Source organism: Scardinius erythrophthalmus (genome assembly GCF_964197995.2).
Source record: "Scardinius erythrophthalmus genome assembly, chromosome: 14".
In the NCBI taxonomy this organism is placed as follows: Eukaryota; Metazoa; Chordata; class Actinopteri; order Cypriniformes; family Leuciscidae; genus Scardinius; species Scardinius erythrophthalmus.
In genome coordinates this window covers 29349384-29368766 of record NC_138234.1, presented here as the reverse complement: position 1 = coordinate 29368766, position 19383 = coordinate 29349384, and the positions used below count along the sequence as shown (strand labels likewise).

At 39.5% G+C, this 19383-nt stretch overlaps 1 protein-coding gene across 4 annotated transcripts; it reads right to left on the bottom strand.

Moving 5' to 3' along the window:
- Nucleotides 1-723: 723 nt before the first annotated feature.
- pla2g6 (phospholipase A2, group VI (cytosolic, calcium-independent)) lies at nt 724-17959 on the bottom strand. Of its 4 annotated transcripts, none has more exons than XM_081384138.1 (18): nt 17852-17959; nt 16964-17178; nt 15461-15676; nt 13251-13431; nt 12979-13166; nt 12792-12888; nt 11668-11850; nt 10726-10834; nt 9647-9763; nt 8572-8662; nt 8323-8486; nt 7246-7396; nt 5012-5148; nt 4765-4839; nt 4420-4574; nt 4082-4249; nt 3924-3997; nt 724-1867 (listed from the first exon to the last, which is right to left on the bottom strand). In XM_081384138.1, exons 2-18 carry the CDS (start codon nt 17170-17172, stop codon nt 1723-1725), a joined length of 2460 nt encoding a protein of 819 aa, XP_081240264.1. In that variant the 5' UTR covers nt 17173-17178; nt 17852-17959; the 3' UTR covers nt 724-1722. The 4 variants fall into 4 exon arrangements, with proteins under 4 accessions (XP_081240264.1, XP_081240265.1, XP_081240266.1 ...); XM_081384139.1 differs by having other exon boundaries at nt 17672-17860; XM_081384140.1 differs by lacking the exon at nt 4765-4839.
- Nucleotides 17960-19383: the final 1424 nt, after the last annotated feature.

Below are 19383 nucleotides of genomic sequence, written 5' to 3'. Positions count from 1 at the left end.
GGAGAATGTCGAAAACATTTACAGAGAAACACTGAAGAGACGGGTGTACGCACCTGTGACGGTGAAAGTTTTCACGCTGTAGTTATTCTTTGTGTGATGACACTCTCCTTATGTCTGTAATGGCTTTTTCAGGTCCTTGTTTATGCCTATTATAGGGAGAGAGAGGGCGAGTAAGAGAGAGAGAGGAGTCCACATCTGATACGGCTTGAAGTTTTGAATTATTTACCTGTCCCATGACAGAACATGGAGATGGGCGGGCAGGAGATACACACTTTAACTGAGAGAACAGCTGTAGAGGTGACACTTCATCTGCTTGAAGTGCCCTAAAGAGACACTCAACTACAGCCAGAAGCATGTAAAACAGCTACTCAAAATATGCTCAATAATTGCTGCTGATTTTCCTGTGACTAAAAGCTTTTACAGGCTCATGTTGAATAAAAGAACACGCTACTCCACAACTTATGTTTTTTTTTATGGGATATATAAAAATAATTTTAAATAAAAATAAAAAATACAGTTTACAGGATATTTTAATAGTACATTAAATAATAATACATTAAATTAACAGTAATTTTTAGCTGATTTCATGATCATGTAAAGCCTGTTTATAACACTATATAGGCTTAATACTTAGGTTACATTAGTACTTTCATTTGCTATAATATTAGTCAAATCACATTTTATACTAAAGGTTATTTCACAAATCACACGCCACAACTAATCCCAGTTTAAATAATTATCTGTGCTTTTTTATTTCAAGGTTTATATCACGTCAGTTAAGGGTTTCAAATCAGTGTCACAGCAGCAGGTTATAATTATAAAGTGAATTATTGCTTACTTTGGTCTCTGAACAACAGATCTGAAGGTCCAGTGTCAAGTATAAGCTATGACCACATCATGATAAGACACACACATTGTAAATACAAGTTATCAATCAACCAAATAATAACACAACAAGGCTAATGCAGGAGGTATTGAAGTTATTCTTGATACATATTTGTTGTTAGTAAACATAGAAATTATGATCAGAATATACTGATGCTTCACAGACTGAGATATTACCAGTTGCAGCTTTATAATGTTCAAGTATGTAATGCTACACATGACAGATTGCAAAAAAAGGCTTTTCCTTAAAACTGCAAATGACAAGACAGAAAACACACAGAAACAATATGAAGATCAGTTCCAAATAAATGCATAATAAATGGTAAATGTAAGGAAATGCAGTGCTTACAGTTTGACCCTTCACTTTCGCAAGTGCAAACATTTAAAAAAAAGAAAGAAAATTGTTCAGTTTCACTAAATTACATGATAAAAATGCACACAAAGGATGTATAGAATGATAAATAATAAGTAAAATCATAGCTTAATAAGAAGCAACAACTCACTTCCTGTATAGGTCATTTTGATCAATGCAAATGTCACACGTAGATTTAGCATTCATAAAATATAATGCAATATAAAAATATCTCCATAGTTCAAATATTGGATTGAAGTGGTAACCTTCATGTATGTTGTTATATTAACCTTGGTCCAATTTGGTATTTACAACACATACAAAACATATGGGGAAAGTATGTTATAATTATATATTTTTTATAAATATTCTTCCTTTAAGTTAATTGAACATGTCACAACAACATACACACACACGCTACTGTAAACACTAAACAGAATCCTCCTCTGTATAGGATGAATGAGTTGTGTGTGTGTGTGCTGCTGTCAGAGCTGCAGGAGCTGCTGGCAGAGGGTGCGTATGACATCTCTGTGCTCATACAGGTACATCTGAGTCTCCCACAGCATGTCAACCAACACAGCGTCACTGACCTCGTCCAGCATCACCTCCTGAGACAGCTGAGGACTCAACCTGAGACACACACGAGGGGGAGGGAAGACGGAAGTTAGCCAATGAAAGATGGAAGAAGAAAAAGAACAAAATGATGACAAAAGAAATGAAGAGAAATTAAACGCATATAGGACAGAAAGAACATACATACAGGAAGGAAGGAAGGAAGGAAGGAAGGAAGGAAGGAAGGAAGGAAGGAAGGAAGGAAGGAAGGAAATAAAAGGTAGGGATAGGAGGGAAGAAATGATAGGAAGCAAGAAATGAAGTGAAATGAAAAATGGGTAAATTAATCAAATAAAAGAAAGAAAGAAAGAAAGAAAGAAAGAAAGAAAATGAAGAGAATTTCAAGTAGGGGAGGAAGGAAAAGGAAAGAAGAAAATACAATTAGAGAAAAGGGAAAAATTAAATGAAAAAAGGAAAGAAGGAACAATTAAATTATTTGAAGGGAAAAATAAAATGAAAGGAAGGAAATAAAATCATAGAAGGGAAAATTGAATTGAAGGAAGGAAGGAAGGAAGGAAGCAAGGAAGGAAGGAAGGAAGGAAGCAAGGAAGGAAGGAAGCAAGGAAGGAAGCAAGGAAGGAAGGAAGGAAGGAAGCAAGGAAGGAAGCAAGGAAGGAAGGAAGCAAGGAAGGAAGGAAGGAAGCAAGGAAGGAAGCAAGGAAGGAAAGAAGGAAGGAAGGAAGGAAGGAAGGAAGCAAGGAAGGAAGCAAGGAAGGAAAGAAGGAAGGAAGGAAGGAAGGAAGCAAGGAAGGAAGCAAGGAAGGAAGGAAGCAAGGAAGCAAGGAAGGAAGGAAGCAAGGAAGGAAGGAAGGAAGCAAGGAAGGAAGGAAGCAAGCAAGCAAGCAAGCAAGGAAGGAAGGAAGGAAGCAAGGAAGGAAGGAAGCAAGGAAGGAAGCAAAGAAGGAAGGAAAGAAGGAAGGAAGCAAGGAAGGAAGCAAAGAAAGAAGGAAGGAAGCAAAGAAGGAAGGAAGGAAGGAAGGAAGGAAGGAAGGAAGGAAGGAAGGAAGGAAGGAAGGAAATATTAAAAGATATTTAGAAAAAAATTAAATGATAAAAGATGGGAAAATTTAGGTAAATTAAAGGAGGAAAGGAATTAAATTGAGAAGGAAGGAAGGAAGAAAGGAAGGAACGAAGGAAGGAAGTAAGGTATTAGAAGGAAACTGAATTATTAAAGAAGATAAATAAATGAAAAAAATAAGATAAATTCAAGGAGGGAAGGAAGGAAGGAAAAGGAATGAAGGAAATAAAATGAGGGAAAAGGAAAAAAGGAAATGAAAAAAAAGGAAAGGAAGAACAATTAAATGATTTGAAGGGAAAAAAATGGAAGGAAAGAAGGAAGGAAGGATTAAAAAGTGATTAAGAAGGAAATTAAATGATAAAAGAAGGGGAAAATTTAGGTAAATTAAAGGTGGAAAGGAATTAATTTAAATGAGAAGGAAGGAATGGAGGAGAGATGAATGGAAAAGACGACAGACAAATAAATGATAAATAAAGAGAAATTAAAGGAGGGAAGGAAGGTAGGAAAAATAAAGGAGGAAATAAAATTAGAGTAAATGAAAAAATAAATGAAAGAAAGGAAAGAAGGAACAATTAAAAGTATTTAAGGGGGAATGAAAGGAAGGAAATACAATTACATAAAAGGAAGGAAGGAAGGAAGGAAGGAAGGAAGGAAGGAAGGAAGGAAGGAAGGAGGGAAGATTTAGATATTATAGAAGGAGAAAAAACAGAAGGAGGGAGGGTAGGACGAAAGGTAGGACGAAAGGAATAAAGCAAGGAACGGAATGGAAGAAAGAAAGAAAGGAAGAACATTAATTACATGAAGGACTGAAGGAAATTAAAGAAAAAGGGAAGAAATTAAGTGAAATGAAGGTACGAAGGAAGAAAATAAAGCAAGCATGTAAGAAACGGATGGAAGAAAGGAAACAAAACGAAATTCAAGAAGTGGTGTGACAGTGGAGAAGAGTCACACAAAGAAAGAAATGATAGAACACAACAATGTAGAAAAGAAGAGAGTGAGAGCAGAGGCAGAAGGAAAAGGACATCATCGCGCAGAGACGAGCGTCAGTCGACTGACCTGTGATAGTTTATATCGGCCATCTCACACCACGCTCGAGCTCGGTCCACTGCACAACCATCTGAGTCTGTGCACTGACACAAACACACCACCGGTCATTCCAACACCACAAGAGGAGTCTACACTGGAGGTCATGAGATTTAAATGTGTAAACTCACGCAATCCACGAGCATCTTGCCCAGTTCTCTGACGCCAACGAAGGTCTTGGCCAGTTCCAGTGGGTTTGAAGGCCTGAACACGTCCACAGAGTTGACCGCCACCTGAGGAGGTTTACCCGTACCCAACGAGAGGACCACTCCTAACCGGCTCACGTCTTCCTCGCGGCCCTGACAGACACACAGACACACACTGTTTATACTTTTACAACATTTCACCAATGTCCAATGGATCTTAGTCAGGAGGTGCACTCTTTCATGGTTTGAGGGTGAGTAAATTATAGGATAATTTTCATTTTTGGATTAACTATTCCATTAAGTCTATATTTGTTTATCCAAACCTGTGCCTTCAGGGCTTTGTTGTATTGGTGTATTTCTGTCATGGCATCTAGCGTTGGGTTGTTGGCCAGCAGCCCTCCATCCAGAAAACGCCCCATTGGTCGAAAATAAGTGGGAGCTGCTCCACTGGAACGGGCGGCGCGCCAAACTAATTGCTCTGAGAGAAAGAAAACGTGAATGAGCGAGAGAGCGTAAAAAAGAACCAAGCGTGCAAAACATGATTACCCTCCCACAAACAAACTAATGACCGATTAGTTCCAACGTGAGGTACGATTGCGCAACACAAACACCAAAAACCTTGCATACTGTGACCTTTCCATTCCACGCGCACTCTTTCTCACACACACCTTCATCCGTCACCTTCCTACGCTTTCTAGGAGGTCGAGTATATCCTACAACCAAAAGATCTTCATCCTCCCACCCTGAAACAGCGACAGTGAAGCTTCACGCATCATTTGATATTGAGGATAACTGAGAAACCCAGAGCCCGTCAACATGCTCATAAAGAGCACGAGAGGAACATGAGTGTTTTCACCGGCACAAAGATAATTAGCGTAACAATATCCCGAAAATTAAAGTACACAAGAGATTTACCCTGTGGCACAGTGAGGGGTTGAAATGTGGCAGTAGATGTGTACGGAGGGTCTCTTTGAAGAACCGGTGGGTCGTAATTACGAAACAGATGCAGTTCTCCAGGGTGTCTGTCTGCAAGAACGCTAGTCACCATTACTCTGAGAGAAACAGACAGGAGATGGATTAAAAACAAGCATTTTCTGACAAATATGTGAGCTCATTTTGTGTTCAAGGGTGTTGCAAGGCGTTATTAGGCAGTTGGCAGGGTGTTCTGAGGTATCGCTAATGCATTGCTTAGGAGTTCTGGATGTTTGCCAGTGTATTAAAAATGAATTTTCAGGTGTTGCAACCACAGTTGCTGGGGTGTTCAGAGTCGTTGCAAAGGAATTGTGAAGAAGTTCTGGATGGTTGCTAGAGCATTACTTGGTTGTTGCTAGGGTGTTGCTAGGCAGTTATTGGGATGTTCAGAGTCATCAGTAAGACATTTCTAAGGAGTTGCTACAGTAGGGCATTGCCAGGGTGGCATTGCTCGGGTGTTCTGGTGGATGATATGGCATTGCTCGGGTGTTCTGGTGGCTAATATGGCATTGCTCGGGTGTTCTGGTGGATGATATGGCATTGCTCGGGTGTTCTGGTGGATGATATGGCATTGCTCGGGTGTTCTGGTGGATGATATGGCATTGCTCGGGTGTTCTGGTGGATGATATGGCATTGCTCGGGTGTTCTGGTGGATGATATGGCATTGCTCGGGTGTTCTGGTGGATGATATGGCATTGCTCGGGTGTTCTGGTGGATGATATGGCATTGCTCGGGTGTTCTGGTGGATGATATGGCATTGCTCGGGTGTTCTAGTGCAGTGGTTCCCAAAGTGGGGGTCGCGAGATGATTTCGATAAAAAAAGCCCTATATATGTTTGTTGCAATTAATTGAACCCTTTCGTACGATCACACCGGGTAGATTTTCTGTTTGGCGAGTAAATCTCAAAAGGCTATCCGCCACACTGGCGGGTGAATGTTCATACCAAAATATTAAATTTTCAGTGCGCACGCGATTTTTCAGTTTTTCAGTTTCCAGAGCTTCTTTGCAGCTCAAGTCGGCGGCGGTGTGTACGTACAGTTACAGTACGCTCTATCTGTTGACGGCGCTGAGGAAAAAGCTCCCGCCACTGGAAGAAGAGGTCGCCGCCCATTTGTGTCCTGCTGGCAGTTGGAGAGCAAAGGCTTCGCACCCATCTAAGCTGTGCAGAACGTCTTCAGCACTCGCGGATCGTGCATACTCCGCCGCTGGCCAGGCTGCTTCTGCTTTACACACCATGGCCGTTCTTTTCTTGAGAAAAGGAGTTTTCCCATAGCGTTTGTAACGCACTCGTTCCCTTATCTCTCAGGGAACCGAGGTTACGTAAGTAAGTAACCAAGTACGTTCTGCCTTCCCTTGAGTCAGGTAACAAAACTGACTAAAAAAAAAAATGAATTTCACCCCAATGATAGTAATATTTCATATATTTCTCACATTTTGATCAATATATATATAGATATTTTTTTTATTATAAATTTCAAATTTTTCTCTGGACATTTTTTTATGTTTGTATACAACATAATAGGCCTACCTTATTATCTCAATTAAAAGTACTGAAATTAATGTATATGTGACAAAATATGTGGTGGCTGATATGGCCTTGCTCGGGTGTTGTGGTGGCTGATATGGCCTTGCTCGGGTGTTGTGGTGGCTGATATGGCCTTGCTCGGGTGTTCTGGTGGCTGATATGGCATAGCTCGGGTGTTCAGGTGGCTAATATGGCCTTGCTCGGGTGTTCTGGTGGCTAATATGGCCTTGCTCGGGTGTTCTGGTGGCTAATATGGCCTTGCTCGGGTGTTCTGGTGGCTGATATGGCATTGCTCGGGTGTTGTGGTGGCTGATATGGCATGGTGGCTGAAATGGCCTTGCTCGGGTGTTCTGGTCGCTGAAATGGCATTGCTCGGGTGTTGTGGTGGCTGATATGGCATGGTGGCTGAAATGGCCTTGCTCGGGTGTTCTGGTCGCTGAAATGGCATGGTGGCTGATATGGCATTGCTCAGGTGTTGTGGTGGCTGATATGGCATTGTTTGGGTGTTCTGGTGGCTGATAGATAGCAGTAGATGGGATGTTCTGGGTCTTTACTAGACAATAACTTACAATTTCTGAATAGTTGCTACGGTGTTCTGGTAGGGAAGTTGTTGTTTGGTTTAATTAAAATCCCAAACCTTAAGTATAAGTACCTGGGGTGTGTGACGTCCGTCATTTTGGTATTTTCTCCAAACTCATTCTTCAGAAATTCCTCCAGAGGGCCAGACTCATACGGTCGAGAACCTTTAAACACCTGTTCCTTCATCCTGAAGTACAGACAGCGCAGATACTCCATTGATTTACCTGCTCAAGTACACAATAAACATAATTACGCTAATGCGTGTACACGCTTAAAGGAGAACTCCGGTCAATTTTAACATTGAGCTCATTTTTTTGTACATTTGGAGTGCTGTCAATACAGAGAACAACGACAAAAATCGGTGTTGCCTACACCGAGTTATTCTATTTTTAAAATTTGCACCCTGTTGACTTCAATGGGGCAAGTACTAAACCTGCTTTTAGCCTCTTAACATCCTTGATGTGTCATTACAAGTGCACAGAAAATGTGAGTGATTCCTTCTGAGTGAACACGAGTGAATCTGACTGCAGTAGATGTGAAAGATATGTATAAAAATGATGTTATTTAAGCCAGTGCAAATACCTGTGTTTACATCCTGTTTTCGGGTGAGGTCCAAAGTAGTCGATTGCCGAGTTCACGCGCGTGATCATAGGTAACTAAACCTATGCGCGTGAACTCGACAATCGACTACTTTGGACTTCAACCGAAAACAGGATGTAAACACAGGTATTTGCACTGGCTTAAATAACATCATTTTTATACATATCTTTCACATCTACTGCAGTCAGATTCACTCGTGTTCACTCAGAAGGAATCACTCACATTTTCTGTGCACTTGTAATGACACATCAAGGATGTTAAGAGGCTAAAAGCAGGTTTAGTACTTGCCCCATTGAAGTCAACAGGGTGCAAATTTTAAAAATAGAATAACTCGGTGTAGGCAACACCGATTTTTGTCGTTGTTCTCTGTATTGACAGCACTCCAAATGTACAAAAAAATGAGCTCAATGTTAAAATTGACCGGAGTTCTCCTTTAAAGTAACCAAGAACATATTTTTACAATTATAAAATGGATTATTTTGTTCCTAGATGCTGATAGGTCAATACAGTTTTATAAATCTACTTAAATATTATATACTAAATCAAATACCGTGTACAATAGCTAGAGCCAGTATGCCACCGGTGCTAGTCCCAGACACCCAGTCAAAGAGTTCCCTGATGGGACGTCCTGCCTCTTTCTCCAGAGAGATTAACATCTGGATCAGAACCAGGCCTTTAATTCCTCCACCATCAAGACACAACAATCTGTCTATTCTTGAGAAAAATAAAAGCAAATGAGTGATTAACTCTTTGTAGGCTTGTTTTTTTTTTATATCAATGTTAATTTAATGTAACATACTTCTTGCTTCCTGTTTTGAGCCCATCAACCTCTGCAAATCCACGAGTCATGGCCGTGACAGCAGTCGCCACATACATGATGTCATCAAACCCTGTGGACCAATTATGAGTAAGATGTGAGAGCAATGAACCAAATTATAGGCAGGTTGACGCTATCATAGATATGCAATACCTAAATGCCACTGTTAATAAGTGTGATATGCAAGCATGTCCGTCACTTTGGAAAGGTCAAGTTCTACCAGCAAACAGATTAAAGTGATGATGCAACAAGATCATGCTTCGCCAGCATTCTCAACCGTAAAAGACTGGCCTCTTTTGTCTCACAGATTTGTACAGTAGGCTGCACAATGTTGTGGCATTTATGTTGGTGTAATTATATTCGGTTGTTAAGTGATTGCTTGAGTTCAATCCAAAATGCTGACCTTTCCAAGATGACGGCTGCTGCAGACAAATCCGGTTTAATCAAATGGTGCGTTTAGATATTCTAGTTTATATGACATAAGAAAGCTTCAAATAAAAATATTAGGTTTAGAAATACAGGCAGCACAGAAGTGAACAAATACAACTTTAGGGAATGTCGTAAAAAAAATAAGAGCACATTAAGCAAAAATGTTAATTAATATTTAAATATTTTAATTTTAATATTTCCAAAGAGTATGCATCATATTTATTCTACCTTATAATATACCTTGATCCTTTGTGGAAAAATTCCCTCTCACAAAGCTCTGCAATGAGCTCAGCAAAAATATGCATCCAAGATGGTGGATGAAATCAAGAGAAATGTCCATTTACTTTAAAAATAAAAAATTTACTGATTATTTTACAGAACAAAAGTGTGTCAATTGTATGCTTATTAGACTATCACGTTGTTAGCTTAGCAACATGCTATGGCCAAACTCTATTGAAATCAATTGTAAGTCGAGTCTTCACTGCTCTTTATATGAGGAAGTAGCCTTCCTAAACAATGTTCAAAATGGCCACTTATCAGGTTCCAGTTCAGTAAAAACATAAAAACTACAGAAGAAGACTGAGGGACAGATTGCCAGGATATCTGAAGATTGGAGGCGGGGCTTTACCTATGCCAGGAGGCGGAGCTTTGTTGATGCTTGGGATAGGGCTGTCGAGGGATGGGGGGTGACACCGTTCGGCCCCTACACTACACAGCATGTTCAAGAGCACCTTACGGTTGGGCCCTTTAGTACAAGCGCAGGATTAGACACATGCACGCGGCCACACCCACACCATGCACACGAAAGAAAGAGTACATGTTGACAATGCATGAATGAGAAAACAAGAGCATGAGTCATTCCTATAGTTAAACACACACATATGCAAAAACCATCATGACACACAAGCGTCACATGGTTTGTGGCGATAATCTCACAAGAATAACAAGAGCCAATCAAAACATCAGGACCCATCAGACAGCTTCTGCCGGTTTTTCCAGAGAATAGCTACTGTAGACTTATGGTGATGAACACATTTAAATAAAAGATTAATAAAGATGAAAAAATATATATATTTTAAATAAATCCATAAATAAACTTTTGTTTAAGGGGCTTTTTACTGGTGACATTTGGCATTATCAGAACTCACAAATATTCCCCCATTACATTATTATAAATTATATATGGTAGTTTAATGTAGTACTGACACAAACTCTGAAAACTAAAGTTTTTTCACATTTTTGGTGAACTATACACAATATATATTGTCACTATCCACGATACTTATTGTTGCATTTTTGTATTGCAATATATTGTGACACGATATATTGTTACACCCCTACTTTTTTTTTTTTAAAATAAATAAATGAATCCTCAAAAAAATATAGTCCTTGTGGCTTTAGAAACATAAAACGTGGAACGATTAGTGCGTCAAACAAATTAACTGTACATAAACTTGCATTGTGACATGTTGCACAGTTGTATATATGTATATATATGCATATCAACAAAATGTATGGTAGTTTACAGTTAGATAATATTATGTTTACATGCAAACACCCCAAATTACGTCATGCAAAAGGCTCTGAAAAACTGTGCAACTAGAAATTGAAAGAGCTTGAACACATTGGAGACACATTCTTCTAGCCTTCAATCTCACATACATGATCTCTGATAGCTCTCTCTCTCTCTCTCTCTCTCTCTCTCACCCTTGCTGGTACGGGCGGCGATGAGTCCTGGTGTCTCTCCCACGTCATTGTGAACCTCCACATCTGCTCCAAACACCATGAGAGCTTTGATCAAGTCCATGTGGTCCAACTGTGGACCGAGAGGATACAGCATTAAGAAAATAAATAAATAAATAAAGCATCCACTTTACCAACAGAATTCCTAAACATTTTCCATTTCAAAATTCCATACTTTTCCAGACTCAAATATCTAGACCTCCTTCCAAACAATTTTTCAGACCATATTTAACATAAATGGCTCATACAGCATTATATTTGGTATATAGTAGTCATCTGTAATGATACACAGTGTTGATTTTGTTAACTAAAACTATACATCATTTTCGTTAATTGAAAAAGCTAAAATAAAATAAATTTTTTAGACAAATGTAAACTTAAAAAACTTTTTTTTACTGGAGTTAAAACTAAAATGAAAGCTAAAAAGCAAAGACTAATAAAAAAAAGACCATAACAAAGACTGAAAATATAAAAAAAATACAAGCTATATTCAAAATATGAATAAATACCATAATAGTATATAAATAATACTAAAATAACACTGTTTGTACTATTTGTATTATTTTACAGCATTATTATGACAAACTCATTTGATTTTTTTATTTAAAAAAATGTATCTCATTTTTAATTGTTTTAATTTAATAAGAAATATCAATAAATAAATTGATTATTATTATTATTAATAAGAAATATTATTTATTAGTTATCAATACTGTAATAATTTTATATTATTGCATATTTTATATTATGCAATAAAAACTGCATAAATTAAAGGCAGTACAACAAGTACTATTATGATGCATAAATATTTCAAGTTAAAAACAAAACAAAAATCTTTTATTACACATATTGGGGCGAAATATGAGCCAGACATGTTCTTGACAGGCCTAATGAATTCTCTCATACCTTCATGGCGAGGTGCAGTGCTGTGTTTCCGTCCTGGCCCTTAATGTTGGGGTCGGCTCCATGTGTCAGCAGTGTCATTGCGGCCTCAAAGCGCCCCCTCTTGGTCAGGATGTGTAACGGACTCTCTCCGGTCTTACTCAGGTAGTTGACGTTACATCCTCGGTCCAGCAGTACGCGGCTCATCTAGAGAGAGAGAAAACGCAGGATGGTCAGAAGAACACAGATAGTGTCGGCCTCAGACGTCACGCCCACAGATCGTCGGCTGAACGTCTGATGCATAAGGCACACAAAATGGGAAACACTTCGGGTGTTTCGAAGGCGTCATCCGATTGGTTGAATTCTACAGGATTTCCGGGAGACGTGAGTGTCGTGCTCTTTAACGGCCCATCCGGAAACAAAGTCGTCGTGATGCCAAACCCCCTCATGGAAGAAGAATCATGTTTCCAACTGTGACAATGAGCGCTTATCAGGATCATATTAACGCTGGATTTTCAGAAGTATGTGAAGGTCGCGGCGCCATTGTTGCAGTAAGCTTGTATGTTATCGTAGGGACATCGGTTTTACATTTTCACGCCCTCAAACATGACACGGGATAAAATAAACTGCAATTGGTTGCTTTACATGTCGGTCAGACCAAAGACGGTCCTCTCGGACGGAATTCAGATAATTCCTCAAGTAAGGGTGCGTTCACACTTGTAGTTCGGAGTCAAAACAGCGTCAGGAATCCCTCCGTCACACACACACACAGATCTGCTGCGAGATGATGTGCTTCAGATGCCTGTTCTGAACTGTGATGGGCAACATCACGACTATGATGAGAAACAACAGGTATGACTGAGCATTCTGTCCTTTTTAGGGTCTCATCTTCCTGTTTGGTTCGTTCACATGTCTTTGGTCCATGTTGCGTTCATATTTCAGTCGAACCGCACCAGAGTTTGTTTGGAAGCGGAGCGAGACCCATCTTTTCAGCGTCTCGGTCCTCTTGTTCGATGCACCAAATGGCAGCGTTCACACTTACTCAACTGAACCGCACTAACAGAGCAATCGCACATGAGTTAGTTTTAATCCAACCAAGCCTGACAAGTGCGAACACACCCTAAAAAAGCAAAGTAAGTATTCCTGACCTCGGGAGTCTTAACCCAGTGGAGCGGCGTTCCGCCATAAATCGGATCCTCCGCTAGAAGCTGATTGGGGTTAGATGATAAAATTGCTTCAGCACAACTAAAGAAGAGGAAACGAGAAGAATAAGATCGATTAATTGAAACTCTCAGGTGAATTATACACGAAACAATAAAGATTCCTGGTCCGCACCTCTTCTCGTTAAACTTCATGGCAGCGTGGATTGGATAGCCATTACTTCCCATGATGTCACAGCGGGCTCCGCCCCCAAGCAGACCCTTGACCACCTCCACCCTCCCGAGACGGCACGCGATGTGCATCGGCGTTTCCCCGGAGGCGTTCAGCTCGTTCACACCCGCGCACAGCTGTGCACACAACACCTAGCGGACACGAAAATTACAATCATAGAGATCTGAATATCGGAGTCAGTCATTCAGCAAGTGAGCCCTGATTTGACCTCTCACCTCTATAATAAGGGCGGAGTCTTGTTTAGCGGCGCAGTGCATGGGCGTCTCCCCGTTCTTGTCCTTGATGTCCGTGCGAGCCTGACACTCCTCCAGGAGCTCGCGCACGCAGCCCACGTCTCCTCTCTCGCAGGCCAGGTGCAGCGGCGTCTGGCCCTGAGCGTCACGGGCGTTCATCTGGCTGTGAGGGACCACAACAATATATATTTCGTAACTTCTTGATTTAATGTTTATTAGCGGACTGAGATTTTTTAACATGAGGTTGGTTTAAGGTTTTTATCTCACTTGTGCATATAGTGATAACGCTGCATATTGCGCAGCTTCTCACGTGACATTTTAGAAAACTGTACAAAATAGGAAGGGAAGTTGGAATGTCCTGTGGCGAGACATGCTTGTAGGAAACCTTAAATTATTTTTATATCACTAATTTAGCTTGGTGACCTCTATTAACAGAGACATTTCTGCTTTTAAAAATGACTAAAGCACAGGACTATTTAAAATGAACTAATAAAGGCAAAATTTATAGATTAGATTTTTCACTTAAAGTCTTGATAATTAAGATATATATAAAATGGATATTATTCATATTTAGATATATTTACATTTCATTTTTTTTAAATACATTTTTAATTAAAAAAAAGGATGTCAACTTCTCAGATACAGTGCATGTGGCTTTTGTAGGTTTCCCATTTTCAGTTGAAAAAAGCATTATTGAGGATTCATGCATATTAAATGATTAATAAGGGCTATATGACAGTAGTTTTAGTTTTAAACAGTCAGACCGCTCATTATTTAAAGGTGCTGTAAGCTGGTTTTGAAATTGCTAGGGCTGTAATCTCCCAGTCGATTAGTCGACGATTATTTGGTCGATACGTTCTTGCTCGACCAAAATTCTGATTGGTCGTTTTTTTGCCGCGTTCATTTCATTAGTTTTGCCGCGTTCATTTCATCAGGTGGAAAGCACTAATTACTAATGGGGGTGTTTTCAGAGCACCCCTGTTTCACAGGTAACAGTCTGTCTTCAGAACACCCCCCTTGTTTTCACTTCTTTTGGATTAGCCCAACCCACTGGAGAAGAGAGACAGACAGATTGAAGAAAGTAGGCAACTAGAAGGTTTGCTGAATATTATTACTTGATCTGGTTTGTTTAATAAACATTATTTTTTTATTATAGTGGACGTGCCTTTTGTGTTTAAGAGTAAAAGCTTTAAGTTAATAGTCTATTCGTGTCTCAGCCGCGAAGCTGAGCTCCTATGTTCAGCCTCGCTCTGTGCGAGCTGCAATGAAATGATAGTGTCTGTCAGTTATTATAATACATGACAAAAACAATTGTCTAAATTATGTTGCATATTCCTCAAAAGTTCTTGTGATGATATCACTAGTTGACAACATAGTACTATTTTCGGAAATCATAGGCTCTGATATTGCGCGCAGGTGCACGTGATGCAACGCTGTCAGAGCCGACAGACTCGTGTGTCAGACTCATTTCAGTGCAAAATAATAAGGACAAAAACGATTTAATATACTGCAAATAGCCTACTAGTTTTTTATGTTTATTTATAATTCATTTAGGCGGACAACAAGGCTCCCAAGTACTGCGCACAGTGCGCAGCTAATTAACTTAACGTTTTTTTTCCCTAACGTCATTTTTATTCGAAAATTTCAGGACTTTAGTCGACCAAGATTTTCTTTGGTTGATTACAGCCCTAGAAATTGCACACATAAAATGTCACTACTACCTACAGTATCAGATGACATTTATATTGCTGATTTGGTGAATAAAAATATGCTAAATATAAATAATATTAACATATTAAATATAAATATTTATTTTAATTATATGCATTTTATTAAAAAAAAATCATACTATTTGATAAATAAATATAGCCTATATTATTATCTATATATTTCCATTTAAATTATATTATTTAGATTTAAATACATTTAGATATTTAAATTTAAAAAAATCTTCTTTTTTATTTAAAATTGGCAAATTGGTCGCTTCACTGCCATTTATAAATCCTCTCCCGTGGCCTCATGGGATAGTAAAGTGTCCATCGTATGTATCACACTTCAGATTCTCGCTGGAAGTGGTAATTCATCCGGGTACTTTTCGCCTGCTGTTTTATGAGTACTATGAATTCGGATGAATAGTACTATGAATTAGTACTATGTACTACTACTATGTAGTCTTTCTCTTGATTTCTCACCTCAAAATGTAATTGTGCTTGAGACAGTCTCTCAGTCCGATATCCACAGCGACGTGAGCCGAGCTATAGTCGGGGTGATTCCGCACACAGTCCACGATTGGCTGGAGCATCTCGGGTTTCAAAGGTGGGCGGAGCATCTCATAAAACGGGCGGAGTTTGAGGGTGTACTGAGGAAACCAGTTCATGGCATCTGCCTCTGAAGATACCTGGAACAACCTGAGCACAAAGACAACAAAATCCCAATTCCTTTCGTTCTTGAAACCCACATATGACAGGCTAATGAAATTGTGGTTGATGACAATGAAACGCTATATTCAGGGGGGAGGCGTTATCAAAAGGGATGGTATAATGCCCTTTTCACAAGATGTAAAGTAAGTCTTTGATGTTCCCAGAGTGTGTATGTGAAGTTTTAGCTCAAAATACCCCACAGATATTTTTATATAGCATGTTGCAATTGTCACTTTTTGAGGGTGAGCAAAAATGCACCGTTTTGTGTCTGTTCCTTTAAATGCAAATGAGCAGCTGCTCCCGGCACAGGGGGCGGAGCTTCAACAGCTTGCACTCACAATTTCGAAAACTTTTAGCTTTTTATGTTCAAACCGGATTCAGACAATGATGGAGACGAGACTCAAGAAGAAGTGACAACATGTAGAAGCAACAGGACATTTCTGAAAGGTTAGTTGATGAATTTATGTGTAGTTATCTTCTAGTCATTGATTAGCATATTCTGTCTTGATAATCTATAAATCGTGTCCGGGGGCGGGGTTTATGTAAATTTTAGGGTTGGTGATGTCACTAAAGCCTGTTTTATACTTCTGCGTCGAACTCACGCCGTAGCTACGTCGTAGGCTGTGTGTAGCGCGTGTACCCTTCGGCGTGCCCTGACGTGCACCTCTCCAAAAATGTAACAACGCGTCAACTCTATGTGGACACAAGCGCTGTGATTGGTCTGCTAGAACCCCTCCCTCGGGTTTCACATGCTCCCTCTGCGCGCGTCAACGCGGACAACGTCGCAGAAGTATAAATGAAAACCAACGCGTTGCCTACAGCGTAGAGGCTCCGGCGTAGGTCCGACGCAGAAGTATAAAACAGGCTTAAGCCTGGAGGAATGTCGTGTAGTTCCTACCAGCCGTTTGTTGTAGTCCTTAAAAAGCAATATCTTTAAAAGCAAATATCTCCCTTTGCTTTGAACTTTGAGTGTCGTAACTTTGCAGATGTTGTTTATGCTCAAACAGCAACATTACACACTAACTAAAGTCAGAAAAGTGAAAGCATAATCAACCACCCCTTTAACAAGAGCCTGGATCCACAATGGTTCTTTGTGGCCAAGGCTTCCCACTGCTGGTTACAGTCATGCGCTGATGGGAAAGCAAATCAATTCGACAGACTGGGAGTCTGAAGCAATATGGGAGTTTTTGCAAGACCACTATGAAACCACAAGACTTTTATAGGAAATCAATTTATTGAGTGTATATTGTGAATATCTTGACTAAAGGGTCTCACCTGAGGGCCACAGAGGAAGACTCAGGGCAGAGAAGCAGGCAGTCCCACGACTGGCTCTGTTGGTTCCTGTACAGGACCAGCCGCCCCTCCTGTCTCAATAGAACTTTCCCATTATATTCCGACAGCTGCACATCCCTCACACGGTACGGGTTGGAGAACAGGTTTGACACGGAGCTCACCGTGTCAAATATACGGCCCAGGAACTGCATGGTGAGCTGAGGGAAGAGAGGTGATGATGCTCTGATAAGGGTTCTCAGTTTATCTGACCAACGAATTTTTCAAAGGTTGATTTAATGTTTATTATCAGACTTTTTATAGGAGGTTGGTTTGAAAATGCTCAGGTTTATATATATATACAGTGTATATATATATATATATATATATATATATATATATATATATATATATATATATATGTGTGTGTGTGTGTGTGTGTGTGTGTGTGTGTGTGTGTGTCGTGGCTAAAGCAAGATGAAACAAGATTAGTTATGAGTAAGTTAACTGCAGACACAGCAATCTGCATTGACTGGTTTGATAAAACTAATAACGTTAGTTTATTCGCGTGCAGTCAATTCAGTCATCTCGCAACCGAAACTGTTAGCATTTGACAGCTCGCAGTTTAATCGTTGGCTTTTCACAATCACTAGCAAGTAGCAAAAAAAAAATAATCCCCACAAAACTTGCTAGTCAAAACTACATGCCACAAACCAGTTTAACAGTCAAAAAGTAACAATGTAGATGACTGTCATCCGTGCACGAGACTTTGATCAGCCACACCAACAGTCAGCACTCGTTTTAAAATAAACGTCACAAGTGTGCATTAATCCTCACTAAAATATAAAACCTCTTAGTCATTTGTTAAATCGTAGCCCACGCTTAACGCCTTACCTTTGCGCTATTTCATTATCCCGAACGGTTATTGATGTACTGGGAAGCCTCAGATCGTTGACTTTTGATAGGACATCAACAATCACTGCATGACAACCAACCTTGAGTAAGATTGTCTGACAGACGCAAGAGCCAATAAGCTTCCGAGTTTCCAGCGCGCAGCCGCGATTCCAGCCAATAAGGGCGAGGGGGCGTTTCCCTTCGACAAAATGCACCCCATTCAGGATTCACGCACATTAAATATTTAATAAGGGATATACGAGCAAGACTTTTAAAATAATCAAACAGCCCTTTATTTAATTGCCCTGTATGCTGTATTTGGAGTAACACATATCATTGTTGGAAAAATAAGACCTAAAAAATAACCTGTAGGGACCGTTCTGGAGAGGTTCCCTTTAAAGTTGTCACAAAAAAAAACTCCCTGCAACAACGTTCTGGAGAGGTTAGTTTTTTGTCTGCTCAAACCAAAGTAGCAAAATTATTAAATTCAATTCACATTTAATTGTGTAGCTCTTTTCACAATACATATAGTTTCAAAGCAGCTTTACAGAAAATGCATGTTTCTACATTACAATTTAGAGTAATTTGTTATTATCAGAGGTGTCTGTGTCCAAGTAGACTAATGTCCATTTATCAGAAATGTACAGTTTTAAGATAATCATGCAGTTCACTAACATATACATATATGTTACATATACATATAATATATAGAACATTTGGCAGTTTTGTATGTTGATCTAGAGTTGGTGTCACCTCAAGTCTTTGCAGGGGTTGGCACCATCTCTTTACATAATCTAGAAGTCTTCATAAGAGACTGGATCCAAACTGGAGCTGACATACTCAGTTACCTCAGGATGGGCATCCCGTGATAAAACAGAAAAGCAAATGGAAAATGACATTTCATAACATTTCCAGCAAAAGATAATCATGTGCATTTGATCTGATATAACTGAATAAGGTTAGGAGATTATATGAATCCTTGGCTAAAGAGATGTGTCTTTAATCTAGATTTTCTAGATTAGTATGCTACTTTATCCATTTACATCCAGTCTTTGTGCTAAGCTAGGCTAGCGGTGGGTGCGTCAAATAACACTTACAGAACACACAGAAATGAAAAAGGTATGTATGGACTTATCTAACTCTGGGGGATACTGTGAATAAGCTAAAGTCCCAAAAAGTCGGAGTGTTCCTTTAAACTGGTAAACTGAGTCTGAGCCCCGAACATTATCAGGAAGGCTATTCCAGAGTTTAGGAGCCAAAAGCAAAAACGCTCTCCCTCCTTTAGTGGACTATACCCTACAAGAGTTTTGTGACCTTAAAGAACATGATGGATTGTAAGGCGATAGAAGATCAGTTAAATACACAGGAGCTAAATCATTTAGGGCCTAATAGGTCAGTAGCAATACTTTATAATTGATTCAGAACTTGTAGCCAGTGTAGAGATGATAAAATTGGTGTTATATGATTATATTTACTTGATCTAGTAAGAACTCTTGCAGCTGCATTTTGGACTAATTGTAGCTTGTGTTTTG

Coding starts and splice junctions, on each gene's coding strand:
- pla2g6 (XM_081384138.1), bottom strand. CDS start 17,172: ATGCAGTTCCTGGGCCGTATATTTGACACGGTGAGCTCCGTGTCAAAC. Junction 15,677..16,963: donor TCTTCCTCTGTGGCCCTCAG/GTGAGACCCTTT, acceptor CTTTGTGCTCAG/GTTGTTCCAGGTATCTTCAG. Junction 7,397..8,322: donor GGCTCTAGCTATTGTACACG/GTATTTGATTTA, acceptor GTACTTGAGCAG/GTAAATCAATGGAGTATCTG.